This window comes from Doryrhamphus excisus, chromosome 3, assembly GCF_030265055.1.
Source record: "Doryrhamphus excisus isolate RoL2022-K1 chromosome 3, RoL_Dexc_1.0, whole genome shotgun sequence".
NCBI lineage: Eukaryota > Metazoa > Chordata > Actinopteri > Syngnathiformes > Syngnathidae > Doryrhamphus > Doryrhamphus excisus.
In genome coordinates, this window is record NC_080468.1 from 6,550,357 (window position 1) to 6,571,718 (window position 21,362).

The following is a 21,362-nucleotide window of genomic DNA, read 5'->3' on the forward strand; positions in this document are numbered from 1 at the left end:
GTAGACAAAAGCAAAAATACAGGTTTAGAAATAGAAACAAAATGGATTTCAGTATAAATTTTAAAGAGACTTTTAAGAGATTTTTGTCATTAAGTAGTCTGCACTTCCTGAAATACTCGAAGTCAGCTGGCATAGGCTCCAGTATACTACAGGAAAAAGACTGCTTGCTTGAACCGGAACTCTCATGAGGTTCAGACAAACGTGTTGCTATCATGGCTAGCAAGCCAAGCTAACCCCTGCTAACTACTGAAGTTCAAATTGATTTCCTTGCACCATGATGCCATGCAGCAAAAACATATACGTATACGGTATATGTCATGATCTGAACTTGTTTTGGTCTGCTGCCCCCTGTTGTCTTTTTTTCTGTCCTGCAGCGGACTCCTGCCTTGTTCTCCTGGTCTGCACACCTGTTGCTCGTTTGCTCATCAGCCATTAGGCCTTCATATACCACTCCACTTCCATTGTTTCCATTGTCAGATCATTTGCCTTGTCATGCCTCATCCTGCTACTTCATTTTTGCTCCTGACCTTTTGTCTCTCCGCATTGTACTCGTATTTTCGCTGCTTCCTGTCTGTAAGTAGTTGAGACACTTTGTAATCCTTATTTGGTACTTTGTACTCTTTTGTTGGTACTTTTACCTTCCCAATGACCTTCTGTCACTGGCATCTTTTGTTGTACTTTGTTTTTCCTCCTCTGTGAGCGCCCTTTGTCTACATTTGCCTTGGTCTCTGCTCTGGGGTCCTCAACACCTGGCACAAGTGTCACACAGCGTAACGGTATATAGACAGTATCTATACAATTTATCTATACGGATAACATTCATTTTCTACCGCTTTTTCCTCACGAGGGTCACTGGGGGTGTTGGAGCCTATCCCAGCTGTCTTCGGCCGAGAGGCGGGGTACACCCTGGACGGGTCGCCAGCCAATCACAGGGCACATCTAGACAAGCAACCATTCACACTCACATTCATACCTATGGACAATTTGGAGTCGCCAATTAACCTAGCATGTTTTTGGAATGTGGGAGGAAACCGGAGTACCCGGAGAAAACCCACGCATGCACGGGAAGAACTTGCAAACTCCACACAGAGATGGCCGAGGGTGGAATTGAACCCTGGTCTCCTGGCTGTGAGGTCTGCACGCTAACCAATAGTCCACCGTGCAGCCTTGTTTCATGTTCATTCATTCATTCATTTTCTACCGTTTTTTTCCTCACGAGGGTCGTGGAGGTGCTGGAGCCTATCCCAGCTGTCTTCGGGCGAGAGGCGGGGTACACCCTGGACTGGTCGCCAGCCAATCACAGATATTATCAAAGTTACTAATAAGAAACATTGGCAACTCAGCAGTTGTTTGATGCTTACAGAAACAAACTAAGAGTACCCACAACAACAACAATAGAGATTCTTACACCAAAACAACTTCATCATTCAAACGCTTGTCCTTACAATCATTGCATTATCTTTAACATTCTGGATGTAAACAATGTTAATTCTAACTATGGTGAATTTTCAATAAAATCTTAAAGGGATCGTTGCACACAAGATTATTCATTGAAAAGTAAAAGTTATCAAAATGTGTATGTCTATAGGATGGGTCCTGTACTGACACTACACAAGACAGATCTACAGTATAACACAGTGTACTGCTGTGATTCTTTGTTTCCTATTGATAATTCAATACATCCACTCAGTTCTCAAAATCCCACTGGCATCTATCACTCTGCTGCCAATATTTGGAAAATGCGATCTAAGCGAGCTCGCCGGAGCTTGTCAGATTTACGTTTTTTGGTGCCAGCTGCATGACATTACAGGACAAGGGTCAAACTCTTCTGTTTTTGTCGGGTTTTTTTTTTTTTTGTCTATTTATGTGTTCTGCTGTGTGAGGCGTTGTCAGCCTCCTGATACGTGAGTGTTGAGCCAAGGCTGGCAGAAAATCAATAAATTGTATTTCCCCGAGCATCAGCGTTGGTGAAGCCAAAGCTCAAGTCTTACAACATGAAAGGAAGTGTGTAAACGAGTTTGTACTGTCGAATGTGAACAATAATGTTGTCATAGGTCTTTGTTGGAAATTTGCAAGCATGCAATTTGGAGCCTTTTCTTTTCCCATGATGTTGGATCATGTGGATTGTCAAACCACAATTCCCACAATGGTCATGGTAATGGTTTTAGGTTAACAGAGTTTAAAGGACATTCATTGTAGACTTCGGCAATTCCACATGTTCAAAAACGAGTACGAAGAAGAGTTAATTTAATTCTCCATATCAGTAGTGACTGACATGTTATTTACTTCCCGTGTTTAACCTGTTACCATCTTCTAATAAGGTGGGGTTAATAGAGTTTGTTTGAGGATAACTTATTTAGTCAAAACGAGACTAAATAGACAAAAAAAGGAACCGAAACGCTGTATAGAAGTACAAGCACTGTAGTACTGTAAGTACTGTATAAGTACAGTAATCCCTGATTTATCATTGTTAATTAGTTCCAGACCCATCCTTGTTCCTTATTCCTTGTTCGTAAATTGAATATTTTTGTAGTTAGAGCATAGAAAACCTGTTTACAAACGTCTACAGTACTTACATTGTTTTTAACACTATTAGAACCCTCCAGACATGAAATTACACCCCTATAGTCGCTTTTACACTCATATTTTCCAATATGGTAGACATAATAATCTTGAACTTTTCTTATGTTTTTATCTTTTTTGTCCTATTTTATGCTTTTTGTCTTTAGCTTTTAACTCCAGTATTTCCTCAGGGGGGTCCTCCACACTGGGGGCTGTGTCGGGTCTGCTGAGGGGTTGCCATCCTTGGGTCCCTTCGACCCAGCCGGCTGGGGGTTCCTCCCTTTAATGTGGGGGTCCGCCCGTCTGTCGGAGTCAGGGGGCCCGGGTGCTGGTCCCCCGATGGCACGGCCTGCGGCTCCTCCCAAGGTGGCGTTTCCTTGATCCTCAGTGCCATGCCATGTCTCCCTACTGTGTGTGATTGTGTGTATGTGTGGGTGGGTGTGTGTGTGTGCGTCTCGTATGGAGGGTGAGAGGGAGGGGCTTTCTTAGTATTTGTTTTCCTTTTAATTGTAGTAATTGTTTTTAAATCACTTTGTGTTGCATGTCTTTGCAGGAAAAGTGCTATACAAATAAAGTTGATTTGATTTGATAATAATCATAAATAATCAATTTAAGACATACATAAGACTTAAGATGCTTGTGTGTGTTACTATAAATTTGTTCCCGAGAAGAGAAGAGTAACCGGGGGATAGAAAGTGACATCTGGGGTTCAGAGTTGAGTTTAGTACTTCAACAACAGTAACCTGTATTGTTATTAGAGATTACTGTGTTTGTTGTGAGATCATTCAAACCTGCAATAAAAGCCTGTTGTTCAAGCGTTCAGGTCTGCAGTAACATTACCGACACCTCGGAATATCCGGAATATCCCAGCAAGCTTATTTTTTCATTAAACTGACTTACTGACTTCATGTGAGAACATTGAGGCAGTTACCACAGCAGCGTTTTTATCGGAACAAGACAAACATTGGTGTTCAAAGAAAAGGGTGTGTTCACTCTTTCACACTGGCTTTTTACACACTTGGCTGTGTACCTGATTACGTGTGATGGACAGATTGTTTGTCCTTTTTCGGTCAGTTTTTATCAGCTCTTTCTCCAAGTCATTTGTATAACAAATGAAAAACAAACACTCTGTGAAACAAAGCATCTGTTTAGTTGCTTTTTTCACATTTTCAGATCCTTGTGTTTCTGCTCTTTCCTTATTTCACCCCCTACCGAGTGGGAAAAACCTTTTTAACCCGCCAATTAAATTCAACACCAAGGCTGCATGGTGGTTATTAGGCCACGACTCCTGTGTGAGACGATATTTTGTCATCTCTTGGCTTCAAAGTGCTGCCAGAGAAGTCAAAGAGGCAAGCTCTCCCAGTAGGTGGTCTATAGATCCTCACTGCAGGGGTTACGCACACCGAGGCCTAAAGCTCATGGAATCAGTTGACAAGCGTGCACATAGTACACACACATACACACACATACACCATTTGTTTCCTTTGTCAGCAGGTGGAAGATACTGGGTGTCTTTTTGCTGTCAGAAGAACATGGTCTAATTCTGACAAGCCACGCTGTGGGGTGTTTAGTCTCCAACACCAACACCGACCCACCAACCCACCACCCTCCGCTAATCTTTGTGTCAGCAGCAGTTTTTGGTTCCTGTTCTTGCAGGGCCTGTGTTCAAACATTGTCGTAGATTCATTCATTCATTCATTTTCTACCGCTTTTTCCTCACGAGGGTCACGGGGGATGCTGGAGTCTATCTTAGCTGTCTATGGGCGAGAGGCAGGGTAGACTCTGGACTGGTCGCCAGCCAATCACAGGGCACATATAGACAAACAACCATTCACACTCACATTCATAACTATGGACAATTTGGAGTCGCCAATTAACCTAGCATGTTTTTGGAATATGGGAGGAAACCGGAGTACCCGGAAAAAACCCACGCATACACGGGGAGAACATGCAAACTCCACACAGAGATGGCCGAGGGTGGAATTGAACCCTCGTCTCCTAGCTGTGAGGTCTGCGCGCTAACCACTAGAGAGCCGTGCTGCCCCATGTGAATGACATATGCTGATATTTTAGCTCCTATAGAGCAGCTACACACAATAAGCTTTCTAGAGCTTCCAGATCCTGCACCTCTTTCTGCAGTCTTTCCATGGACTTCCTGCTTCCAACCCAAACAGTCTACAGTTTTATTTACTCCACTCAATCCTCTAGGTACGCCCACTCCGCTGTGATTGGTCACACTCCCAAGCGCTCCCGAGGACTTCCAAATACATAGGGTCACTTTTACTAAGTGCAGGCAATCTGTAGCCCATATATGTAAGTAGATCCGGATCACATTGACATCAGTAGGACTCGTGTTAGACTCACTTCCAAATGTGCCAACCTCACAGTCTGCAGTCATAACAGAGCGATGACGGCTTGACATGATGTGCATGTTAACACGCTATTTTTGGCAGCCCTGGAAACAAAACAAAAAATATATATATAAAAAATAATTTTCACTGTTGGGTAAAGACAGTCAGAGAATTGAGTGTAGTTTCCTCTAGTCTAAGTGTTTGATGCCCCACCAATTTTTGGACTTTGATCATGTTTCATAGAACATGGGCTCCAAGCTGTAGAAGTGGGATGTGAGGAGTGAACCAGATACTTGGTGAACAGTAATGAGTGGGAAGTTCACCCTGTTGCACTCGAGTTTAACAGCAAGAATGGCCTTAAAACACTGACTTTTGATCGGCCGAGGGGTGTAACCGTGGAGATGTTCAGCGCACAAGGCCTCAGGCCTTTCCACCTACACCACACACAAATAATTCATGTGTGGCTTTTACTGTGTAGTTTTGATCCATGTCTCATTAGGAGAACCAAGATGAAAGTTTTGCTTTGATCTCACTAGCTCACTTTTTTTTGCCATTTGTTGTTTGGACAGAAAGGAGGTCAATACAAAAAAATCACTTCCATAGGTCGAGTCTCTTATTTCACCCTGTATTAGTCTTTATTTACGGGTTAGTCATACAGCTACCTCCCACTCTGTAACTTCCTGGCAGAGTTAAGGTCCAGTAAAATTCATATTTGTGAGTAGAAGGAATAAAAAAGAGCTCTTGTTTACAAATCAAAGTAAATCCAAGACTAAATTGTGTGGTGTTTAAGCTTGCATGCATACTGCCCTTACATTGTCCTGGAATTTGCACTGCCAATGTGTGCCAGTTATTTATTTATGGTTGGCCTGAAAAGTGTGAAGATTAGTTTGCATTCTGCTTAAGCATACATTACACACTTGGTATGCTGCTGAAAAAATGCAAAAAGAGCATGTAGGAGGCAATGAACTGCAAAAAAAGAGGCACAGACAGCATGGGAGGAGGAATTCCTGAGTAGAAAACATTGCTTCAGAGTTGTCTTATATTTAGGTAAATATGGTACTTCTTCAGGGGGTGTAAGAAAGGGTTAGGATCGGATGCAAAACACAAGCCCTGCATCAAACACCTTAAATCTATCTTAACACCATAAATATCTACCTCAAAAACCATAATTACAATAAATTCTAATTGATTGCAACAAATTGTCTGCATTGTCAAATGATGTCATGATGATTACTTTGTGTTTTCTTTATCAGATTGGTCCAAAAGAAATTTTTTTGACCAAAATGTGACTTTACTATCCCCCCCAAGAGTTGATCTGTGTCGTCAAAATATGTTTTTTTTTAAACAAAAATTATAAGATGACCACCACTGGCTAGCATATGTTACAAATAATGGTTTAAGACAACAGGCTGAACAATAAAATTTTTATTTTTTGCACATAGATTTCCACATAGACCATCCACAAAAGCAGTCTCAGAGAGGTGTTGTTGTTACGATAGACTATATCGATGTCCCTCACCACTTTGCACTTCGAATTTTGCAGCTTCACTATATAACATTTGTTTAAATTACCAAATTACCAAATCATGCTGTCGTCATGCAGGGTAGCAGTCATGCTACTCTTATTAATAAAACGTTATAGTACGCATTCTTGCCCTAAATTGAGTATTTTCAAGCATAAAAATGGCTAAATTACCTAAAATACATGTAATAGAAGTACATACACTAATATACATCAAAAGACCAATTCACAAACTTGCTGATGTGTAGTATTCTATACTGGTCACTAGGTGTCAATAATGCTACTGTAATGTTCGGTGAGACACACAAGTGGCGCAAATCAAGACTGGCAGGACATTTAATGTGTGGAACAGCAGGGAGTTTTTACATTGTGATAGTAAATGACATTGAGGGAGATGAATGCTGTGAGGATGTTGATTCCACACTAGTGGCTTGGCCGCTTACCTTGAAGAGCTCTCATGTGTTTGCTTACATACATTATCTAAATGTTAAGACGGAGAATCTGAATCTATAACACTGTTACTGGTACCGAGTGCAAGCCAATTACCATCAGCAGCATCTTCAAAAGCCTCATCTCCTTCAACGCCACGTGATTTCTACGGGACAATGAAAGCTGGAAGAAAGTTTTATTATTTGATGAGAAATAATGCAACCTTGACAGTCCTGATGGCGCCCAACGTTTTTCCAACCAGAACAGTGGAGGGGGCGCCATCATGATTTCAGATCTTGTGCTGGGGTGTCAAACAGCAGCTGGTTATGTGGGGCATCCTTCTTGACTGAAGACCCTCTTATATGTGTGGCAGTCACCTGGTCTTTCAACAGGACAATGCTGCAGTTCACAATTCCCTGACAAAATACTTATTCCGGAGGAATAATGTCAGGTTTTTTTGGACCATCCTGTGTCTTCCACTGATCTAAATCAATTTTAGGATTGTTCAAGACTGTGGATGCCCTCCGTAAAGCCATCCTCATCACCTGGATGGAGCAACATTCTCGCACCTCCTGGAAACACCAGCATCACCTAAGACATTTTTTCCTCACTTCCAATATTCATTTTTGCATTTTGAAGCTTTATTTAGAACCTCCTTAAAATCCAAAATGTAAATTCTTCCAATTTTTCAACTGGTCTTTTGCTCTGACATGTACCTATGTGGCAGCCTTTGGAGCAGGGGTCTCAAACACGCGGCCCGCGGGCCAAATGTGGGCCGCAGAACACTAGTTTGAGGCCCCCGCCTTGATATGAATGCTTAATGTTAGTGCGGCCCGCGCAAGTTTGATATGGATGCTGTATGATATCATGTACCCAGAAAAAATTATTACGTTTGATTCATGTTCATGTTAAAGGTTAAATAACTGTTAATAGTTATCCTCCCTATCCGTGTGGAAGTGGTACGTTTTTGGCTATTTAAGTTTAAAGGAAATAACTTGAAGGATACCGTTTAGGTCGCTAGCTCTCTAGTTTGCGAGTTAGCATGTGTCTCAAGACCTTGCAGTTGCGCAATATGTTGTAAATAAAAAAAAGTATAAATGTGACTATAGTCGTGTTTTGTCATGTCTACAGGGCTCTAATAATGCTTTGTTCATTTTAATCTGAAAAAAATAATTTGTCTACCCACCAACTATATGTGGTTTCTTTTATATGTGGTTTCTATGTGGTTTTTATTATTTGCCTTTTTATTATTATTATTATTATTATTATATTTATTTATTACTGATAGATTTTCTTTATTCTTGATTTGTTTATTTATTTTTCATCTTATTTTGTGTAGAAAAATAAAAATTAAGATATTTGAGAACAGTGGAATGTTTTATCAGAGCTTTTCTTGTAGAAAATCAGAACAAAAGCAAAGTTTATTCATTTTTCTGTTTTTACTAAATGCGTTTTTTGGGGGATTTTTTTTTTGAAAACCTGATGCGGCCCAGCCTCGCCCAGACCCTAGCTCCAGTGGCCCCCAAGTAAATTTTTGAGTTTGAGACCCCTGCTTTAGAGTCAGACGTTCTACTTCCTTCAGTCTGGTAAAGAGGGTAAAGCCTGGTAAAGCCTGCCACCTAGTGCCCATACCTGAAATAACAGCATATACTCCTCACAGGCTTGTAGTATGAAGAGAGTGCCAAAGAATCCCACATTACAACATTAATAACATGTCTAATTGTTTGGAACGTCCCGTCCTTTAGTATGTATAGTACTGTGCAAATTTTTTCCTGGTTCACATAGTATGATGAAAATACATTTGTTCTTTCAACTCCTCCAGTTAATTCTACTATTTACTGTGATTTTCAGTAATGCACTACTTTTTTTGTTTACCGTAATTGCAGCGTTTCGATGAAAATAACAGCGAGTGAAGTACTTGTGCTACGGGTTGAAAAATCAAAATGCATCAAAAATGAAGTCACATGTGGCTAATAAAAGCAGCAGTCATGCTTTGCTTTGAGAAGCTTCATTATATATTTAGATGAACTGCATATTTTCATTGTTTTGACTTTTCAAGACTCCCCTAATTGGCCCCGGTGGGCTTTAGAGCAAAGAGCCTTGATGTGTATACATTTCAACCACATGCTGGCACAATCCAAAACACAATCCAAACAGTACTTTTTAGAATCTGTGCTGATGATATTGTTGTGTTTCTTTTAACAAGCCTGCACTGTTTGATCCAAACCTGAGACTAATATTAATCCAGGATTCAATCTTCCTCATCGGCCATTTCCAGTTGGTCCTTTCTAGGTCCATACCATGATATGTCCAGCTTCACTTTGCCTATTCATCACACTGATACGTGCTTCCAAAGTTTAGTTAGTGGATTGTTTACTGCACGGGATTGCTTTCTTATTTCATTTATGAATAAATAATAATAATAATAATCCCCATGCCTGTTTAAGTGTCTTCATTTAAGGCGAATTTCAATTTTTTTTTCAATTAATTTTTTATGCCGTATGACTTATTTATAGAGCTTTGTGCATAATGTAGATAAGCCTGTTATCTACAGAATCTTGGCATTTTAAATATATTGTGAATAATTCATTTAAAGGGATGTTGATTGCACGCTCCGCTGTAAAAATGGTGGAACCTCCAAAGAACACAATCCCTTGACACTATTTGACTTTCAAGTTTTTCTACCATTGTCTACATACCATTGGAAACATACATAAAACATGTTACCCTATCATGCAGGTATAAAAATAAGTGTCAGAAGAGAAAGTAACAATAAAATGTGAAATAAAGTTCAACTATTCATCATTTAAAAACATTTGACAGACAAATAATAGAAAAGGAACAAAAAGCTTTTGGCTTACCAGCATTTGCCATCTAGTGGTATTTGGTGGTATTGCTTCCATTAATAAAGCCCTGCTGTGATTGTCTGTTGCCAGGTAGAATACAAACACGTTGAGCTTTGGTGTCCCTTTGTTGGCATGTACTGTGTAAAAAAATTAATATTGTTGCTTAATGCAGTAAGCTTTTCTTGTAAATTTCCTGCTAGTCATTATTAGGGATTTCACCAGATTGGAGCCACAAGATTTTAACATCAATTTTAAGAAAAGTTTGGTAACTTTGTTGCTAAATTTGGTGACATTCCAAACCCTTTTGTGACATGTTTCAAAAGCGACCAGCGACAAATCTAGGGACTCTTTCTTTCATTGTTGAAGAGTTTTCTGGAATTTTGGGGACTTAACTGTGAAAGCATGCACCGTATTCTCGAATAAGTTATCATAACTCAAAAAAAGTGAGGCAATCAGTAGCCACATTTTTTTTGAGTTCATAAACTCAAACATTTGAGTATATCAGAGCTTAAATATTTGGAGTTGATATTAGATATACTTTTTTAATGTTGGGATGAAAAGAGGAATAGCTTTCTTTTTTGCATTCTCTCTGCCATGCATTCTCCATTCTTTAATTTTCGTTCTCATTTCAACTCTTTCCATAGGAAGGTGTGCATGTGTAACCTACACAGTACAAATATAGATAAATAGATTTATTCTTAATTGATTTTTGGTTTGATTTATTCATGTTAAATAGATACTTTTTTTTATAAGTAACTACGAGTTAATTATATTAAGTAGGTTACACAAATCTGCAAAAAGTTCATATTAATCAAAAATTACAAGTTAAATAAACTGAAAAGACTGATAATACAACTGGCAATCAACATTTATAAGTAGAACTTTTAAGAAAATGTTAACTATACTTACACAAATTAATTATTTTGAGCATTCGGATTTACAGTGTCTTAAGGTGTATGTAAACTATGTTTTTAAGTTAATCTTACTTAATATAGCCATAGTTCAATTGAATCAAAACATATTAGTTAAAAGTACTCAAAATGGAACAACAAGTTAAATGAACTTGACATAATTAAGTCATTAGAACTTTTTTCAAGAACTTTGAGTATGCATAACTTAATTAATTTAAGTACTTTGAACATTCCGGTTTACAGTGTGTATTGATCTGCAGTTTGTGTGCACACGCTGCTGAGAGGTCCGCCCAGTCCTAAAGCAGTCACAAGCCGTCAGTGCACAGTCAGCTGCAGCAGCACACTGAGAACATAGTGAAGCTCTACGCATCTATGAATCCCGCATACGTGAGGTGCGAAACACTGCTGAAGTCAATAAATCTCACAGCAAAACAGTGTTGACCTGGCTGTCACAGTGTGTCTTTGGCACTGTTGCCTTGTCCTCAGTAAGAAAAGTAACTATTGGCTGTCCTGGAAGTCACTTGGTCATTGGCTAATTCGCAAATGATATCGTAAAAGAGGTTGGAAAACAGCATAACCTCATAAGAGAGACAAAAAAGTGAATAAAACACCTCAATTATGTTTAGAACTACAAATAATCTTGATTTTGGGTTTGTTAATTTAAAATTTCAATCATCATTTCTATGTATTTATATGCATTTGTATTATTTGTTATGGGAACCATTGATTCAGTTAGCGTCCATGTTTGAGGGCTGTGTGCAGCTATGTGACAAAATGGTGTCAGTGCTGAGCTCAGACATGTGCTATGCTCGACGATGTGCTGGAACTTGATCCAACAGGGAGGCAAAAAGGTTGGGCGTTCGTGGAAGAAGGTGTCCCACTGCATGCTTGGGAGTTGGACAAGCCCAGGCTGCCACACCCAGTAAATCATTCACTCTGCCAACACAATGAGCAGCATTCCTTTTCCCAGAGAAACCAGTGCAACTCCTACAAGAGAGCCTTTTTAACATTTATTTTACAGCTGCAAGGACAATCCTCCAAACGCTACATGAGTTAACGAGCAGTCAGCCTGTTGGGAGTCAAATGTTCAATAAGTTAATCCACATCTACTGTACTAGATTAGAACATTCATGGACAATGTCAATTTATGGAAATACCAGATTTCCTATGACTTCTGTGAAAATAATCGTTTTCTGTCATCTTGTCAGTCCTGTGTCAGTCATGCCTCATTCGCAGGGTTTACACCTTTGTGCCGACTTTCACGTGTTGAGCAGAATGTTGCAATAACTGCTGACGGCTGCTGCTGCAACCACACCCGTATTCACTAAACGTGGCCACGGCTGGAATGCATGTGCAAACAAATATTGTACAATTTGGAAGAAACAAACAAGATTTTTGTTTTAAGACTGCAGTTTGAATTAGATTAAATCTAAGGAAGTATTTTCCTGTCAAATGTCACTAAGGGTATGATCCCCCTTCGGCACGTTTGGTTCAAATGTGACCAATGACACAGACCAATGTTACCAGCATACAGAAATGACAAATATGCCACAGAAAATGCATTGAAAGTGACAATTGCGCTCTTTTGGTGAAATCTACAGTATATATAGATATAAAATATAAAAATAACCTATGTATTAAACTCAGAAGACAGCATTTTGGTTTGGATTGTTTGACTTATGCCACGTAATATGTCACAGAAGCTGCCCAGTTCTTAATTTTGAAAATATGCTCTATGGTAAAAAATACCAAAGTGAAGCGGTAAGCAAACTGTACCAAAGTATCTTTTTACTTTTGGTCCGGACCACTGTACCAAAAAACAAGTCTAAACGAACCAACCCTAAGGTGACTTGATAATCATCTTAGTTAATATGTGTTAATAGTACAAAATTCTTTAAAAAAATGGGGGAAACAGCTTCAAAAATAGCCAACCAACACAGCACAATTTAAGTCATTTACTATAAACACGTGGAATTAGTAAAACCCAAATTACCTGAAGTTGTCACAAAATTATAAAAACAGAAATACCCAAAGCCAGCCACGACATTGAATGCATCAGCTAGCAACAACCTTCAAAACCAAGAATGCAAAAAAGCACACGTCAGCGTATAAACTAGTATGTACATTTGACAGTGTCGAATATGTTATCAGTGCTCAGGACTAAGCAACAAAACCAGCAGGGAAACGCACACACAACTCTTTTCTTTCATTTCATTCATGTTCAGCTGGGCGTGGGAGGCCCTGGGGACCCCCGGGCCCTACTGCATCCTGGGCACCAAAAAAAGCAAAACACTGCTACTGTCTGTTCATGTCTTTTTGCAGATGCCTGCAAGAGGTTTGAACTTCGGTCCAAGTGTGTTTAAAAAATCGAGGTTCTCGTTGTCGCCGTCGTCGCTGCAGCAGCCCACTGAGCCGGCGGCTGAGCCCACCCCCTCATAGCCGTAGTGGTGGATGATATCATCCGCATATCGACCATCCTCCTCCCCTCCGAAATAGCCGAGTTTCTACAAGGCAAATGAATGTGACCACAAAGTTAGTAAATCTCTCCAAAATCTTCTGTTGTCAGAGGATACTCTCACAGACAATCAGATGTGCCTAATGAAATGTCCTCTGTGTGCAGATTATGATGAACCATTTAGAAAAAACAATCATGTAATGTATTTTGCAAGTTAAAAAATACATATTAATAGATGTGTCAGTGGCTCCATAAGTCTTGGCAAGCAAGTTGAAAAAAAATCAGAATTTTTTTTTTTTATAATACAGTAATAATACAGTAAGCATTAGTCATTGAGAAATTATGGAAAGATGCCAGTCTTGAAAAAAAAAAGTGGATTAATGATTTTTAAGCACCAAAAGTGTTAGATTTTTTTTTTTTACTTGATCCTCTGAACTCACAAACTACCCCAAATACATAAAATTGTAGGTAGTGAAATTACCTGGTGCAAATAGCGTCCATTTGTTTGCCAAGTGCTGAGAAAGTTTGCATCATAGTTGAGCTGCTGAGTACCATACTGGCTGTCGTACTGTCCGGAGTAGAACTCTTGCATGTCGGTGGTAACAATGCCACCCTTGTACAAGCCAGCGTCTTGGCGTCCGAGTGTGCTGGAGCTCTTCACCTGCCAATCCTGATTCAACACTGAGCCCTTGATGTCAGGGCCAGAGATGGGGACCTTGATGAGACTTGAATCCTGTTGAGCGAATGGATGAAAAAATGAACCAAAAAAGGTTCCTTTACATGACACATGTAAGGAAATAACATTTTATTCTTACCACTTCTTCCCCTGGCGCCTCCGTGTTTGATTTGATCAGGATTCCACCACTATCAGCTGTGTCCTCCAGCTGAACGTTTTCTGCTCTTGTTTTACAGAAAAAGACGAGCAACAACACTGCAACGGCAAAACAAGCATGTTAGGTGTTGCTGAATACAACAATGCTCCGTCTAGTGTGTGCATTAAAATTGTATTGTAAAATGATAATTGATGATGAAGATCGGAACTGACCTAGCAGCAGAAGAAGCAACAGAGGCAGCAGCAATGCCAGCCAACCCAGCGGGCCGAGTGCAGCCGACCACGGCTTGGTCAAGCAAGCCCCATTCCTGCATTGGCAGATCCTTACATTCACTATCTGTGTTTTTCCATTGCCCTGCAGGTCTTTAATTACCACGGGAACTTTGTGCACCTTAATAGGAAGTTCTTTGAGCTGCTGTAAGGTAGCTGCTGTGTCTGCACAGGAGTCACACAAAGAGGAAACATAATTATAGCCTTAACATTGTCAGATCGTCTGAGACAAAACTTTTGTTACCAATACTGAATTGTTACTATGTTTGAAAAGTAAGACTCTTTCACAGGTTACATTGAAATACACATAGCAGTTCTCATGCTCAATGCTTTTTAGTGTGAGCATTTAGAGGATAATACAATTTTTTTTTAAAAAGCATATGAATAAATAGAGCTGACAAGCACCTACCATTAAACCTGGTCACAGACCATTTTCCATCATGGTCAGCAGGCATACTAAAGGTGAAGGGTGCCGAAAATGGAGACCTGTCCAAGTCTTCAGCCACAACAAGCACCGAGCCAAGTTCTCCTTCCTTTTCACACAGCACCCTCTCACTGGTGGGCACGATTGGTATGTTGTCATTCTCATCATCCACTTGGATTATCACCGTCCCTGTGCCAGTCTTGGAACCTGAAAAAAATTTCATGGGTATGAACATTTGGCCCAGGGCCAGGTTTTCATTCCACCCATTTTAGTTACTGCAAATCAGGTCAGACGAACCCAGGACGGGTTTAGCACAGACAGATACTGCCAAGGGGGCAGTTGGTGTTCTTAACAACCAAATAGAGCGGAGGAGAAACGTCATCTGCAATGACTTGGCACGCAGATGCTTTTGCGTGTGATTGATATACTCCCAGCCCAACTGGAAGCAACTGACTGAGGCAAACAACAGCAACCTACACAAATCTCAAACGACTTCAGCCTTTCTCTTGCGGATAAAAGCCCTCTCGTCTAATTTAATGATGAGCAGTAGTACCCACTCCCACCTCTTCCAAGCGTGCAGTGGCCAGGAAAGTGTACTGTCCTCGATATAGATGACCACTCCAATGAACCACACGCTACGTGACAAATGTGCTCAAGAACAGCATGATTGTGTAGTGTGAGTACCCCCTAACATTGAATTGAATTACACCATACTGCTAAGTATAAACCGGGTTAAGACATCGGACTATCTGATAGTTGAAAGCTACATACTTGCATCGACAGCTCTCATGGTTATGTTGTAAACTCCATCCTTGACAAAATGAGATTCTCTGTCGATGGTGTTTGCAACTCTCAGCTCTCCAGTGTTCCTGTCCACGTTGATCCAGGCAGCGGGGTCTGTGACCTTGTAATACCTGGGAGAAAGTCCTCGTGTGTCAGTGTCACGTTCCTTAGCAAGCAGCATCAAGCGCCAGAAGGAAGGGACCGCTTACTTGATTCCATCGCTGCTCTTTGTTTCGGGATCTACGGCTTTGTAAGTTCCGATGAGTGTGCCATTCGGAGTGTTTTCTTTCACGATGAAGCGGATGGTAGGCGCAGTGAATTCTGGGCCTTCATCGGCGTTGGTGACTGTCAAGTCCACAGGGACAGATCTCCACTGGTCCGAGGTGCCGGTCAGATCCACTTCATTGCGGGCCTGGATTTCGAGCCTCACATTTTTGGTTTTCTCATAATCTAATGGCTGGAAAGACCACATGACTTTTTTTAATACAAATACTTGAACTCCTCAAAGTAGCAACTCCATATTGAAAACCAGCTCACCTTTGCAACGTAAAGAAGCCCCTCGTTTGTTTTGGCGTCTGTAGCCATATGGAAATTGTTATTTTCATTTCCCTTAGTGATCACAAATTTTGACTTCCAGTTCGGTGAGTCTTTTAAATCCTTATCTTCAACAGGAATTCGGAGGAGAAGTTTGTCAAATTCATTCTCCTTCACTGTGCCTTGAAACTGCAGGATGCAAAAATAGAGTGCATTAGTACACCTCAACTATATCATTTCAATGTATTGGTATTGGAACACCTCTTAATCAGTAAATCTGAAAATCTAACTCTTGAGATTCCACCTCAATCTTAATTCTTCTAAGACATTTTGGACAATTCCATCCATCCATCCATTTTCTATGACAATTTCCTTACAATTCCAACTAATCTAACTTTTTTGGAACACCATATGGTGCTGAATAAAAAGTAATTTACTGATGACTTTGTGAAGGTCGGTGGGTTGTCGTTGATGTCGCCAACAATGATGGTCGCGGTGCCTGTGGTGATCAAACCGGAGTCTTTGCCGTCCCGATCCTTAATCTGCACTGTCACGTCATACTTGTCTTGAGTCTGATGAGGGGATGATTCCATACATTTGATGCATCACATAACTGAATTGTTGCTGGAGACTTAAAGTAAACCAGCACTCACCTCTCTGTCCAATGCGTTGGTAACCACTGTAAGCTCACCCGTCTCAGGGTTGATGGCAAATTTATCTAATCCTGTCAAAAGGGAATAGCGGATCTTCACATGGTCGGTGCCTTCTTGGTCTCTGTCTGTAGTGTTAACCTTCCCAAGCGATGTTCCTGATGTGTAAAACAAGATTATTTACCACAAATGAAAAAAAGAACTATGTGGAAAAAAAACAGTTCATGTTCCTCACCTGCTTTGCTCTGTTCGAGCACAGTCATCTGCATTGAGCCTTGAAACTGTGGCGCATTGTCGTTTACGTCATCTACGTGGATGATGATAGGTAAAGGTAAATCAGTTTGCGCGTGTGTTGTTCTGTCGAACACTCTGGCTGTTAACTGCAAAGAAAAGAGGTTCAATGTAAACATTTAGCAATCTGTATGTAAAAAAAAAACTCCACACTGTCCCCTCACAATAAACTGCGGGTACTCCTCGCGATCAACCGCCTTAAGCAGAGTCAACATTCCAGACAAGCCGTCAAACTTGAACACTCCCGCTGGGTGCTTGTCGAAACCAGGGCCCGTGAGGGTGTAGTACACCTGATGTCTGGCTTCAGAGTCGGACACAAGCTGCAACAGAAACAAAATTATATATTAGTTTAGCCATTAACGAAGGGGATGAAGAGTCCCCTATTATGGAAAATGAACCTTTAATGATTTGGTGTCCCGAGGGCAAGTGTGGCCAAACATTTTGAGCCACCGGCCACATTGAGTTGGCCAGGGGACCAGACTATATATTTGATACATGCGCATTATTTTACATGCATAATTCTAACAGTCACAGCTGGGATAGGCTCCAGCACGCCCGCAACCCTAGTGAGGATAAGCGGTAGAAAATGAATGAATGAATGAATGAATTCTAACAGTCCACCTGGAATACTTGCAAGTCATGTTGCCAGCTTGTATGTAAATTTAAATACTTTGGAAGCAACTGGCAGGCTGGATGTAGCCCCAGGGTCATAGTAGTTCCTGTTTATGACCATCAACGGCGAGAAAAAAAAAACTATCCTCTCCCTCTCGTTTGCGCCACTTTTGCAAGAAGAGGTACTGAAACGGTCACTTTTGAATTTTCATGACATCATGAAAAAGGAAAGTCTTCCTGTCTCACGGATCTCATACCTCTGATCCAACCAAATACCCACTTCACAAAGAACAACTGAGAAAAAGAAAGCAGGCTTCGCTACATGTTTTAAAATAAAGCATGGACCTTTGCCAACTGTCTTTGGGACAACCTATTGTGATGTGTGACTTCATATATATATATTGATATCATGATATACTATTATATTATGTTGGACTGGTGCAGTGTGTATATGTAAAAAGAATATGAAGTGAACAATCACACTTCTTCCACACTTCCACACACAAAGACAGGCAAAGACAGGCATGGACAAACGCAGCTCATTAGCATTAAAGCTACAGACACACAAAATGGTCATTATATCAAATGACTGACCCTAACTTAGACCAATTGAATGAAACATTATTATTATTATATTTTGTAGTAATTGTGTGTAATTGTGTAACCCATTGTCTGCTCATTACTAGTAAACAGAACTTGAATGACCAAGGACTTCTCAAGTCATTACAACATATTTCTGTGTTATGTAACAGACTGTGTAGTGTCTAAAGTCCAGTAGTGCTTCCCTTTTTAATCTCATGGCTGTTGGGACAATCTTTTTTTCATCTTTTATTTTACAGTTGGTGGTGCACGCGCATACACACACAGCGGTATACTTAATGTTTTCAGGTGTTACTGTTTATACAGTGCTTTATGCTGTTTATCCGGCAATAACTTGAATGGATGATGCTGCAATCTCTACTCTTGCATACAGTTTTATTTATTAATAGCAGTAGGAAATACAATGAATTTAACAACGTTTTCACTTAAAGGAGTATGTGAGCATGTGTCAAAATAATTGCCCCGAATAGCCACAAGGAATGAGGAAAAGTTACTGTATATATACAGCCATTCATCAAATGTCATACTGTAAACAAGTAAGTTTAAGACATCCATTCTCTATGCCAACTTATCCTCATTAGGGTCGAGGAGTATGCAGGAGCCTATTCCAGCTGTCTGTGGGCAAGAGGACGGGTACACCTTGGACTGGTTGGCAGCCAATCACAAGGCACATACTGTATAGACAACCATTCACACTCACGTTCATACCTATGGACTATTTAGAGATGACGATTAATCTAACATGCATGCTTTTGGAATGTGGGAGGAACCTGTAGTAGGAACACGTGCACAAGGATCTAATATGATTTAACACTAAAAAATATTTAAAAATACCTAATTTGCCTTTTGATATTTTTTACATTGATGCTATTAATATTTTAGTAAATAATAACACACACCGCTACAGCCACAATTGTAACATATTATCTCAAATACAATATGTTGTATTGGAAATCTTACATAGAGCCGTGTCAAAGTGGGAGGTGCGGCATCTTGAGAAAAATAAAGAAAAACACATTTCAAACCCGTAGGGTAGTAGAAAACGCTAATAAATATGCACCAGAAAATCTGTTGTTTTGGGAGTACTGTATAATTGGATTATATTCTCACTCTGCCACACTTTAAAAAAAAACCTGCATTATATTGTGTACAGTGACGCGTACGTGATATTGTAAGCTATGTAGCAGAAGACAACAGTTGACAGCATTCTAAAAAGCATGATGTATTATTGCATGATGTATTATTGCTGAAAACATCAAAACATTACCCTATCAATGTCTCTTGGACCCTGCTCGTTCTCCAGGATGTGGAAGGGTGGGGGGCTCCAGCGTCTTTTGTACCTTTTCAGTACTTCAGTGGGCTGTATAATAATAATAATAATAATCCAAAATGAAAATAGTTTTCACACTCATATCAAATAGACATTGTAAGTCATTGCCTTGTACCTGTCTCATCAACAAGACTTCCATTCGCCAAAGTAATCCATTGTTGTCCTGGACCAGGACGGAAAAAGACTGGCCTTTGAGCGGAATAGTGACGGGTGCCATAGCCGTCACTGACCCGTTGGACCAGACCGCGAAAGTGCGGTTGCTGGAAGTGACGCTGTCACAGTCCGCAACATTGACTACAACAGGCAGAGAACATTGAGTGAGTTTTGCATCGAAACATAACTTTTTGACGAATAAATGATTATTAAATAAATACTTCTTGTTAACTCGAATCCGAGTGGGATACTTTGAGGCACCATGACGTGAAGAACCGCCGGGACATTGCAGGACTCAACACCGGCTAGGATCTAAAGTTACACAGGGTTAGTCTCAAATATCACAACTTGTTTCCTATTTCCTTCACATGTTAATAAAACGCATTTGTACTCACCAGCGTCATACATGCGATGAAAATGATAGCCTTCGCCATCTTTTTTTTTTTCGAAGAAATTGCGCTTTGCCCACTTGACGCGAAGCAAAGGGCAGCCCTCCACCACACAAAAAGAAAAAGAAGCGTCCAGGTGTCGATTTGGAGTTGAACAGTTTGCCAAAAGAGTCCTGCTGTTTCTCCTACGATTCCATAAGCACCTTTTGCGTACACTCGCTCCCTCGCTGCTGGCTGTCTGTCAATAATCCGGACACACCTTGAACGCCCCACCCAAGCCTCCCCAGCAGGCTCTGCATGCAGCAGGGAGGAGGACCTGTGCAACAAAAGTCACTAAACTTGACAAGTTTATTTCCTTTCCGCCAGCAGGAGGAGCCGTTTCCCCAAATATATATATATTTAATTTTGCTGAATTTATACTTTATTAATCAACTTAAGAAGTGAAACCAAACATAGATCAGAAAAGTTTATAGCCACAAAACGCAAACTAGTGCCTCAAAGCAATTTCATTGCTGATGATGCTGTCAAATGTTATTTGTGCTCTACGTGTCTAGTCGCCATGACACAATTGTTTGTCTACTTGCTTTTCTAGTAGACAAGCAATCTTGTTTTTCCGGTCTGGGGAAGCTTTCCCAGGTCTGCATAGATGAATGACCTCCGTATGCCCCTCCTCTCCCTCTTGCAGCAGGAACACAGCTAGGCTCCTCACTTAGCACTGCAGGAATGTGCACTAAAAGAAGCCTGGTGAGGGGGAGGCTCCGCTCTCACTATCTGAGAAAAAATGCCTGCACAAACAAAAAAAAGTTAAACTGTTTGACTACACTGAGGGCCATTCGAGTTCAGCGTGAACTGTCCTAAAAAAAAAGAGAAAGCGTGGAAATGCGTAAACATGAAGTGAGACTTTGCGCGAGCTACACATGCAGGGAAGGTGAGAAAAATGTCAGGATGTTTGTAGTGAGTCATAGGTGTGGACACGGGGAAACCGCCCAGGGCTGGAAGCCATAACAGTAAACGCAAACCAGACTCAGCAAATACTCCCGTCACTCCCAGAATGAAAGTGAATTAGGAGCCGCTGTGTGTAACCACACATTACAGTACAGTACTGACCGCCTCCTTTCCTCCTAACAATCATGACCTCGTCACTTCATACACAAAAATGTGTCATTTTAACCCTGAATTAGGCGTTTTGTTAACAACCATTTCTTTTACGGTATCACAGATGAAGGGCTTCAACTTCTCAGGAATGTTGAAGTTAACCATCTTTAGTCTTCATGGAAAACACACATATCCCAATTTTTGCATGAAGGGCCACATACTGAAAAATGAAAGGAAGCAAGGGCCATTTTTATATTTAGTCAATCAACACATATGCTTTATACATATGCATATATATAAAACACATATGCTATTTACATATA

At 40.4% G+C, this 21,362-nt stretch overlaps 1 protein-coding gene across 1 annotated transcript; it reads right to left on the minus strand.

Moving 5' to 3' along the window:
* Positions 1 to 11,624: 11,624 nt before the first annotated feature.
* dsc2l (desmocollin 2 like) lies at positions 11,625 to 20,289 on the minus strand. The gene is made up of 16 exons (XM_058068990.1): positions 19,951 to 20,289; positions 19,777 to 19,867; positions 19,518 to 19,696; positions 19,340 to 19,432; positions 17,025 to 17,180; positions 16,805 to 16,949; positions 16,573 to 16,727; positions 16,357 to 16,491; positions 15,923 to 16,108; positions 15,595 to 15,842; positions 15,374 to 15,516; positions 14,588 to 14,809; positions 14,122 to 14,343; positions 13,892 to 14,007; positions 13,558 to 13,809; positions 11,625 to 13,125 (listed from the first exon to the last, which is right to left on the minus strand). The coding sequence occupies exons 1-16, from the start codon at positions 19,987 to 19,989 to the stop codon at positions 12,928 to 12,930; spliced, it is 2,580 nt and encodes an 859-aa protein (XP_057924973.1). The 5' UTR covers positions 19,990 to 20,289; the 3' UTR covers positions 11,625 to 12,927.
* Positions 20,290 to 21,362: the final 1,073 nt, after the last annotated feature.

Bases quoted from the DNA above. Each gene is read 5' to 3' on its own strand.
- dsc2l (XM_058068990.1), bottom strand. From the start codon at position 19,989: ATGGCGAAGGCTATCATTTTCATCGCATGTATGACGCTG. The intron at 16,728-16,804 runs GTGAGGAACATG...TTTACACATCAG, and splicing joins GCTCGAACAGAGCAAAGCAG to GAACATCGCTTGGGAAGGTT. The intron at 16,492-16,572 runs GTGAGTGCTGGT...TCCCCTCATCAG, and splicing joins CCAACGCATTGGACAGAGAG to ACTCAAGACAAGTATGACGT.